Source organism: Crocodylus porosus, unplaced genomic scaffold, assembly GCF_001723895.1.
Source record: "Crocodylus porosus isolate Cpor-Errol unplaced genomic scaffold, CroPor_comp1, whole genome shotgun sequence".
In the NCBI taxonomy this organism is placed as follows: Eukaryota; Metazoa; Chordata; order Crocodylia; family Crocodylidae; genus Crocodylus; species Crocodylus porosus.
The window spans coordinates 3,731,612-3,742,161 of NW_017728947.1; the positions used below are offsets into that span (position 1 = coordinate 3,731,612).

A 10,550-nucleotide genomic window follows, 5' to 3' on the forward strand; every position below is an offset into this window, starting at 1 on the left:
CAAAAAAAAAAAAAAAAAAAGCATCGCACTCACCAGCTGCAGCAGCGGCGATTGGGGCCTCTGAGAGCTCATTGCAGAGCCTCTCCCCCCCCCAGTGCAGTGCACGGCAGCAGGGAGCAGTGGTGACCCGCCATACCTGGCACCTGCATGGCAGCTGCCCCGTGGCACGGGTGCAGCATGGCTCAGCAGGGCACTGTATGCTTTCTGGGAGCTGGAGCCACTCGGGTTGAGCACTACCAGGCTCTAGCTGACTGCTGGAGCTGCCCAAGCTCCTAGACAGAGCACAGTGCCCTGCCAAACCGTGATGCACCCATGCCATGGGGCAGCTGCTGCATGGGTGCCAGGCAGGGAGGTGATCCCTACTGCTCCCCACTGCCCTGCACTGCAGGGGGGGCTCTGCTATGAGTGCCCAGAGGCCCCAATCGCCACTGCAGTGACTGGTAAGTGCAGGGCTTTTTTTTCTTTTCTTTTTTTTTTAAGTTCTGGGAAGCTGGGCTGGTGATGGGGCTGGGCAGGGCAGCCACAGGGGAGTCTCCTGCAGCTCCTCTGGCTATGCCTGCCTCTGCCCCAGTGGCGGGAGCTGCAGGGGCTGTGCCCTGCTGCCACTTGTCCAGCTGGCACTGGGGGGCCAGGGGTGGTGAGGCGTGATGCAGGAGCGGCTCGCTACGGGTGGCAGCAGGGCATAGCCCCCACTCCCAGCACTGCCACAACTGCATCAGTACTAGGAGCGGGGCTCTTCCCTGCTGCCACTTGCCAGCTGGTGCAGGGGGCACAGAGAGCGCAGGATGTGGGTGCGGCAGCGCTGGGAGCAGGGGCTATGCCCTGCTGCTGCTTGCCTCCTTCTGCCTAGAGTGAGCCACGCCCACATCCCGTGACCCCCTGCTCCCCTCCCTAAGTAACATGCCCCCCCATCCTGGCTGGGTGGCTTTTCCCAGCCCCAATCCCTCCCTCCCCAACACCCCTTTCCTCCCCACTCCGCCAACCCCAACAGACTTACCAGTTGGAGTCAGTTTAGTCTATGGCTGAATCTCCAAAGCAGCTGAAGCTTTTCCAAATCAATTCAGGTGCTTAGAATTGACTCTGTTGTTTTTATTTGGTTTCTCAATTTGATTCGGATTCAAAGATTCAGTCCCCGAATCAGGCCAGATCTCCTCCAGATCAAATCAGCTACCAAAGCTTTGCGCAGCCCAATCTAAAGTCTCTTCATTGAATGTATAAGGATCTTAAGTACCTAACTGGGTCACTGAATTTCTCAAAAGTTAGGCAGAATAGCACCTAAGCTGAAGCAGCTACTGTGAGATGCTTGAATCCTAGCCTGAGTTCGGATCTGTACAGCTGTCTAAGAAATTCATGAAAGGATGGGCTTCTGGCAGCAGCAGCTGTTTCCAAACCACTCTGGGTGCTGTCCCAAGTCCTTCAATCTTCTCTTCATTTTTTATATTTTCTGCACAGGACTTTGAGGTCCTTTATGAGGACTAAAGTGCAGCCAACCTAATCTTCTTCTTTCCTAACTACAAACTTCTGCAGCATCTCAGCTTTGCCTACGGCACCCATGACCTACTATCGCCAGCAGGGGCAGATTTCATAAGAATGGGAAATTAAATATAAGGGACAGAAGGAGTCCTTGCAACCCATCTCTGCAGCATCTCTCCATCTCCTGGACCTGGTGTCTATCTTCAGTCCTTCTCCTTACCTCTAAGTGCATGTTGAATTCAGTACATTAAAGGCATCAGCCTCTCTTGTGGCATCTGGCAGTGACTGGCCCACACATAAATTACCCTCTGAATCAAGATATTTCTCTTGCACTCTTTAAGTACCCAAACCTCTGTAAGATTCAGCACTTGTTTTTAGCCTTTTATATTCTCCCGCTGCTTTATAACATTCACCTCCTGAACTGGGCATGGAAATACATGTGCTTCATCATATAGCATCTCAGTCTTTTCCTCCTAAGGAATACAGACCTAATGCTCTGCATCTCTCTGTACTGCTCTGATCCCTCTTGCTCTAAACCATCCTTGCTGCCCTTCTCCCAGTGTGTACATTGTGTCCACGGGTTTGCACGTGAGGGAAAGAAGCTCAGAGTCGCAGGTCTGGAGAGAGCGGAGGCACTGATGTTATGAAACTGTCTTTGCCCCATCCAGGTGAAACAGGAGATCTTGAGTATTATAACAGTCCCACGAGACTCCCAGCTAGTTTTCAGTTGTGGCATATTATGGCCCAGTTTGTGCTAGCCACTAATCAGAGCCTCCAAACATACTATTGGCATTCCACTAGCTGTAACATTTTGGGGCTTGTTTTCCTGGCATCATCAACCCGGGGATTGGCATTTAAAAGCTGGCTTTAAGAGCAACAGTGCTCACCACTTCAAATTTTACCTTTGACATTTCAATGACTCAGGTTTACCTTCTATCACCCAGTCCACAGCCACAGTCTGAGCTAGGTGGTGCAATACGCAAGAATGTGCATGCCATTGATGCTCTAAGTCTTCGTATTATCTGGCTGTTGGATTGGTTCTTGGTTGCCAGAAGAAGAGAGTGTGGAGACAAACTATATCATTACAAACCCTGCTACTGTAAAAGGCAAAGAAAGGAAAGGGTTAGAGAAATGGCCTATTTTTATTTTTCAGTAGCTTGCTCTGAATATCCCTGAGGATTTCTTACCTCCCATTAAAATTTTAGTGGAAAATGCTGATTATAAGGAATTCAGTAGTGATATCGGCAAAGGGAAGGCAGCCTATTAAATGCCGTTGCCCCCAGTAAATCCCTAAACACTTCAAAGCCAATAGGGCAGGCAGAGGGGGGGAGTATGAAGGGGTTGCATATTTTAGTATAAGGATTAAAAATCCAGTATTAAGGCTCACCAAATGTGGGGCATTTGCATATAAAATGTTGTAATGTTTTATTGGTCCATTTTTGCAAATTGTACCTTTTTTCTTCCATACCTGGCTCTGCAAAAGCTAAAACTTCCCCAATCCCTGTAGAATCCTGCTTATTCTGCCCTGCCCTGTTTCTGTAAGTTTGTTGAATAAACTGCTCAGCTGAATAACTGGAGACACTTCTTCCCTCCCCAGCAGTCTTTCCCTCTCCAGCATTTTTTTCAGTGCTTTCTTCCATTTTTTCTCTCTGCTGATTCCATTTGCGTATGAAGACGGGGGGGTCCAAAGCCACATAAGAACCTGACCTGGCCATAGTCTTGCATTCACAGCTGAGTGTTGTGTTCTTCCCCCTTCCTTGTTTTTCCCATTGAAAGAGAGTGATGGTCTGAAAGAAGCAGAGACAAACCTGACCAGAGCAGACAAACTTGACCTGACCAGAGCTTGCTGGATCGGAGGTTTTGACACGAGTGTTACAGAAGGGCCCAAATAAAAACCCTACCTTGGAAACTTCTGTTCCTCTTTCCCCCTCCCAGTCTGTGGTGAGATAACTGTGTCCTGACCTGGATACACTCCTATGAAGTTCAGGGCTTATCGCATCTCAGTCCTAAAATTGAGGTCCAGATTTCACTCCTCCACCCTGATCTAGCGGTGCTGTGATCTGGGGTTTGGTTTGGCCTCATCTGTACAACAGAGTCAGTCAGCAGAGTTGTACCTATCCAGCACCTGGTAGCTATTTGGATGTAGCAGGGGTGTGTAGCTGAACGCACAGGCAGAGCCAGGCAGAACTTACACTGCGCCTAGTTAAACATGACATTTTATTTAAAGCAGCAAATGGAGGGAGACAGAAGGCAAGTTGCCCTAGACAGACTGGCAGGCCTGGCACCTTAAACATGCTAGCCAGGTGATTTTCTCAGTGCCTGTTAGCATGCAGGGGGAGAACTGCAGCTGCTTGGGCTCCACGGAGTTGACTAAAGCAACCACTCTTTTACAAGGCACAAAAGCAGTTTGCATCCTCTTTCCTTGCAAAAGAGCTATGGATAATCATAGTAATTGATGCCTGTCTAGCACCTTTAATTAAAGGATCTGAAAGCACTTGACAGGCTATGTACAGTGGTCACCATTAAAAAGCCTAAATTGCCCACACTGGCATCTGAGCTACTGAAGTGTTGGTAAACACTGCACTATCTCAGCCACCAATGTCTTCTTACTGCGGCTAATAGTGAAATGCAGCCACGTTTGAATTGGAAGGCACAAGCCTTTTCAGAACACACAGCAGCGCTGGAATCGAAGCAGTCTGTATTCATTAGGAGATGCAGGATCGACGTACATAGGTAGGGTGTAATTATCTCATGGGGCAGTGGACAGTAACATAACTGGGGGGAGAGGGGCGCCTAGGGCAGTAGCGCTGGGTCCTGCCTCTGTGGAAGGGGGCACAAAAATGCCTGCAACTTTGGCAGCCAACACTGTCCCAGGGCATAGAGCTGCCCAGCTAGGCTTCTGGCAACAGATCTAAAAAATCCTACTTTTGAAAGAAAAGATGTGCTGTTGATAGTGACCAGAACCAGGATTCACATTGTCTCCTCTGATGCCTTCATTTATGCATTGCAGTGCCTACATGTTAAGCTCCTCGCTCTGGTGGGTGGTTCAGTTTGTCCAGATTAGGTGCCTAGGATCCTTGAAAGAGACTTCAGAGGAACCTAGGGGCCTGTACGGAGAACCTGGAGTGGTAGTTGCCTCTTAGACCTACCAAAGTGAAATGTTAAAGCACGGGGGCTGTTCTTAACCATCGTTCCTTTTAGGAGCTTAGGCTCCTAACTCACCCAACTCCGTTAGGTGTTTCCATTCACTTGCAATCCACAATACTTAACCTAACTTCAAGAGGTAGCCACCTCATGGTTTCAAAAGATGGCCATGCCATGGGAAAGGTAGCACCCACCACTTGTCCATTAGCTTCACGGTTAAAGCATTTGTCCAGGAAGCAAGAGACAGACTCTTTTCCCTCTAGGAGGTTTGAGCCTGTATCTTCCACTTTTCAGAAAATGCCCTTCCCCCATGCTAGGGAGTGTCCTGTAGGCCAGCAGAACAAATGCAATGAACACTGCAAAGGTAGGCAAGAGGATAAAGCTCTCCCTCGGCAACAGTGAATCTTGGGTTCTGCTGCCAGGCTTATTTCTGATTCTTTAGCACATGTTGGTCAAAGTTCAGATGCATAAAGATTTCAGAGCATATGGGAGCCTACCTCTGCAGCATGTTGAGGATAGCTGTCCCATCAAGCAGGGGCACTAGTTGCTAGGGTTATTTCTGAGTTTTAACTAAGCAACATCAAGCAGGGACTAGAACTTGGGACCATGTTCTCCAAAGGGATGGCTGTCACCACTTGGCTCTAAAGAGGCAGGTTTCTGCTGGCCTTCTGAGGACTCTTGCTCTCTTATCCACCCAGTAGGGGTGGAGAGGAATGGAGATTGGATGTTTAGGGCATTCACCTGGAAAAGGGGAGGTGTGTTTTCAGATCTTCTTAGGGTGATGTACCATAAAAACCAAGTCTTTCACTTCCCAGCCAAGTGCTCTTGCTACTTGGTTATTCGCCAAAAGCTGAGCAACAGTGCCACTGCTCTTGTCTTTTCATGTGCTGCACTCCATGCTGTCAGGGCAAGTCAGACATTATTTTTTGTGTGTGTGTTACCTGACAGCAGCCTCTCCCAGGACGTAAGTGGAGTTTAAACATCGCCCAGCAGACAACTGAATCTTAAAGGCGTCTACGTGATAGTTAGGCATATCACCAGAGCACTTGCAGAAGCTGTAGTGCAGGTCCCCCCATGCAGGGGTGTGCACTTGTAGAGGTACAAATAGGAGCACAAATTTGGTGCACAGCAAATTGTCCTGGGTAGGAGAGGCTAGGGCCTGCAAGCCTCAGCATTATTACCTGCACCTGTATCCTGGTGCAGCAGGTTTTCAGATCCAGCATCATGGAGCCTGGCAAACAACCAGCGCATTGCTCTGGATGGCCAACCCTCCATTTTTTCTGGTGCATACTGCTGACGTGCTCTGTGCTGCTTTTTTCCCAGGACTTTTTTTTTGCAGCGCGGCACACTTTTTCATGTTGTCTGCATGTGGTTTGTGGCCCCACAAACCACACACCCCTGCATTACCCCTGCTTACCCTCTAAGGAACTTTGCAGTTCAAAATGGAGGTGCCTTCCTGATGAATTCAGAGAGTGGGGGCCACTTTGAGATACTCTTTGGCACTTAGGCAGCTGAATTCCACCTTAATCCCCTTGAGTGACCTAAGGGATCAATTTGAATCCTGGTCAAAGAACAGTCAGGACCTTGTTTTAGATTTGATCTGACAACCAGTGCCTTCAGCATCCTATCCAGGGTTTTTGGCTGAAGGGAAGAGACCACCTTCCTTCAGCACCTGGGAGGACACCAGTTCTGGAATCACTCAAGCCTGAATCTTCTTAGCTCTGAGAAGACCATAGGCTTAGGTTGATGTGTTTGGAGGCAACGAGGCTACTCAGACATAGTTTTGGACCGTGGCTTCATATGAGACAGTAAGAGGAACTAAGAGATGCCTACTTTTGTCTCCCCCAAGGTTTCTGTAACCTCTTGTCAAGTCATGCAGGGGTGGTGCAGTATACACCCTCCCTTTTTTCTAGAACACCTGCCTGAGGCATGGGGAGAGTTTGGCTTCTTCTCCCTGCTGTTCATTTGCCAGCACGTCTGTGCCAGTTTGGAGAGCATCTCAATTTGTGCAGAAAATATCTGCCTCGTGCCTAGCTGACACTGTTACACAGGGGTAACAAAGCTTTCAAGGAGGACTCCTGGAGTGGTACAGCTTATGTACCACCTCTTGCTCATGGTATTGTCACAATTAAGCCTTTAGTTACATCACATTTGTCATACGCTAGCACAGCTAAAATGACGACATGCCTGACCCATTGAGGGTAAATACCCTGATTCCTTCTGCCCTCTGAACTTTGGAAGATGTATAACTGCCAAGCAATCAGTTGACGCATGAAACCACCAAAGGATACATGATAGTTATTAAATAAAAGCAGGCACATGGGTGTTATGGAAGCAGATCCACGCTCTGGACTCCCTATATATTATTTATGCCTTGTAAAGTAAGGAACTCCCAACATGCCCTTTTCCTCAACTGACCCACTGCACTATGTCCAGCATGTGCCTTAGTGTCTTTCCATTGCACAGTTGGGAATGGCACCTGGCAACTATCAAATGTATCTCATGTTTTACAATATGGTGAAAGGGTGGACAAAGACATTTTGGGAGCAGCATGAAGAGCTGAGTCCTGAGAGAGCAACAGAGCCTAACCTGTGCCACTTGTCCCCTGAGCTCGTGTCCAGATTCACCAGAGCTTCCTCATGTTCTCTGAGCATATAACCTTACAGTGCCTCCAGCGTCAGTAGAGTGAAGGTCAGTGTAACAAAGACAGCATTTTAAAGAGGGCAAAAGCTAAAGTACATCCACCATATCACAACTCTTGGTCTGGGCAGATGCTGGAAATAAGTGTAGGCAGGCACGGTTCTTTGGGTAGTTGTAAAATGAAAATAAGCATATGCATTGGGGCCTGCTCCCACAAAGTGCTAAGCATTCTCTGCTCCCCCGCCTCACTCTTGTCAGCCACTGCGAAGGATGCCCAGCACACTGAAGGATCAGACCACAAGCCACGTGTGCTGATGGAGTCTTACTCCCTTGTGTGCCAGCCCTGCAGTATTTTCAAGTGCTTTGATCCCCACCCCCCTCATAATGCACAGATGCATCAGATCCAAGGGGTGGCTGAATTGGACGAGCAGGTGTTCAGGGAAAGCCCGGTCAGGCAAACTGAAGGAAGGGGAGTTGTAGTTAGAGACCAGGAACTTACTAAGGCTACAAGGCAAAGTGAAGCATGATTTGGTGACCATGCATTCATGGCCCATTTTAATCAATGCAGTTTTCCAGGAATGGCTACTTTCCACTTGCCCTTCAAGTTGCCAAGTAACTCCAAGCTACATGTATAGCTGTTTCAACAGTGTGGTGTTGTGTGCCAGGCTCAAGCAGCTGCAGCCCCCTCCCTGCTCGGTTAGATCTCAGTACCCTGCCCCTTGGTATGAAATTAGCTCATCCCCCTTTGGCTGTGGTCCCAGCCTCTCTATTTCCATAGGTGTCCCATTCCAACACTCTTCCTCTTCCTGCTCATTGTCTTCATCCTCCACACACCCCCACGCACGTGGCTCTGGACCTCTCATCACGTTCTTCTCGTTAAAAACCCCATTGTTCATTTGTTTGTTTGTTCTCTCTCTCTCCTCTCTCTCTTTCTCTCTCCCTCTTTGTTTTTTTTTTTTTCTTTGTCTCCTCTGTTTTGTGTACCCAGGCAGCCCATTGAGTAACTTCTTTGACGTAATTAAACAACTTTTTTCAGACGAGAAGAACGGGCAGGTGAGCCACCCCCCCGGCACGCCAACCAAGCATAGCGCAAACAGCAAGCGGAGCGATTCCGATGCTAATGACTATGGGTCTAGAGGAGACAATAAGTACCCCGCTGGCAAAGACAAGGCAAAGATGGTCTCATCGGTCGGCCTACAAGACCAACCTTAAATAAACATACTTAAAAAAATTAATTAAATAACTTTAAAAAAGCAAGAAAGAATGAAAGAATATTCCTTAGCAAGCTAGCCTCTAAACTAGAAGGATGTATATACCTTGCCACAACAGTACAAAACTGTCTATAGACAAATTTTGTATGAAGGAATGACTGTATATATATACATATATATATTTATATATGATATATAATATATATCTCAGAAACAAACACAAAAACAAAAAACAAAACAAAAAAAAAGAAAGCAAAGAAAAGGTAGCACAGATGACAAAACCCAGTTCGCCAGATCTTGGGTTGTGGTTTTTTTTTTCTTTTCTTTTCTTTTTTGGTTTTGTTATTTTTTTTCTTCTCCCCATTTTTGGACTATTTTTTTCCCCATTTTTCCCTCCTGATTTCTTTTTCTTTTGTTTTTGTTTCTTGTTCCGTTCATGCTCTCTGTGTTTCTGACGACACCACTTGTTTCCGCTCTGCTACCAGGAATTATCCCGAAAAGTTAACATGCCAGCCACGGCTTCACCTTCTGTGCTCTGCGGACACTTGTTGACGGAAGGCAACCGATGTAGACTGTCCAAGGACCAGTCCTGTTTGAGGTTCCCAGCCTCTCCCCCTCCCTCTGGGAAATGGGTTTCTCCCCCACGCTCCCCCCCCAAACGCCTCCCCAACACACGCTTTTTCTCTTTTTCTTTTTGGTGCTCCACGAGAGAGATCTGCTCAGTAATGGGATTGCACGGTCTGGGCTGGAAGCAGGTTGCAATTGTTGGAGCGACATCTTTGTTCTTGACAACATTCATCTGTGCAGGTGAACTCAGAGGTGAAGGGGGAGGGGGGCACGAAACAAAGGGAGGAAATGGTACAAGAAGCCTAGGGCGCACTCTCTTCAGAGACCACCAAGGAACGAGTCAAATCAAACCATTGAACCAAGACAGTTACTGGAGAGCTCCAGTGGGGGAATATCCTCAGACGTCTTTTTCCTCCCCTCCACCACCCTTTCTTCTTCCTTTCGTTATTTTGTTTTTTTTAAATTGAGTTTAGTTTTTTTATATACTCTATAATTTTTCTTTTCAACCCGCTGGAGGGAGACAAGATAGACTTGGGGGGGGTAGGGATAGCAAACAAACACAAACGAACATTGAAACTTAGGGAAAAGGCAACGTCCGGCCGCAAAGATGAGGGACAGGATCCTACCTAGCCAAGGACAGTCTCTCCTGCTGCCAACCATCGTTGCCGTTGCTGCTACTGCTGCTCCTTCTTCGCCACCTTCCACCCTGCCTATCGACTCCCTCCAACCATGCCGCAACCGCATTGAGATCTTCCTCCCCCAGCCGGACCCTCCGTCTCATCGCGCATTGGATGCAATCTTCGTGTCGCTAGTGCTGCATCAAAATATCAGTATTATTATTTATTTGCTGGTTTCACTTTATTTATTTGATGTGTTGGGTTGTTTTGTTTAATTTTTTTTTTAAAGACAAAGAGAAGAGAATTATTATGAGGATTATTTTTGTTGTTTCCGTGTGTGTGCGTGTGTAAACCACTGGCACTTAGTTCATCTGAGCAAGACAAGAAGGGTCAGTGCTATGGGCGAATTAATCACAAAGCTACTGTAAACTTTAAAAAGTACTGCAAGATATTTTTATAAACTCTTTTTGTTTAGAAAGGGGGATGGGGTGGGGTAGGGTGGATGGGGGACTGTTTTTTTGTGTTTAAGTTATTAGGTCTTGATTATTTATATATACATATATATATATTTAAAAAATAAGCTGTTAGATATATCTTCTGTTTAATTACTGTGTAGAGGCGACACGGATTCCTATTTATGTTGGGGAGGGGAAAAAAAGACATGAAAGCCCTTAAATGTTCATCTTGTGAACTCAACAATTTTCTCTCTTTTTTTCCGTCTTTTTTTTCCTCCCCCCTGAGGTACATGACAAAGGGTAACTTATTGCGGCCCAAGTTCCAAGGTTAAACAAATCAAACACAGTTTTTATGCGTTGAAGACAAAAACACAATGAGAAGTACTTCTTTACTGAGATTTAAGAATGTAGGCTTAGCATTAGTGTGCAATTCTCTTATGACC

The 10,550-nt window shown here is 47.0% G+C and overlaps 1 protein-coding gene across 5 annotated transcripts in view; it reads left to right on the forward strand.

The window, feature by feature from the left end:
* Nucleotides 1–10,303, forward strand: part of BRSK2 (BR serine/threonine kinase 2) — a 488,884-nt gene extending 478,581 nt beyond the window's left edge. For 2 of the 5 annotated variants that reach the window (XM_019552172.1, XM_019552174.1), the window contains 2 exons: nt 8,246–8,310; nt 8,954–10,303. In XM_019552172.1, the coding sequence (XP_019407717.1) occupies nt 8,246–8,310; nt 8,954–9,502 (614 nt within the window). In that variant the 3' untranslated portion in view covers nt 9,503–10,303. Of the gene's footprint in view, nt 1–8,245 lie in introns of all 5 variants that reach the window. The other 3 variants (XM_019552173.1, XM_019552176.1, XM_019552175.1) reach the window with 3 other exon arrangements.
* Nucleotides 10,304–10,550: the final 247 nt, after the last annotated feature.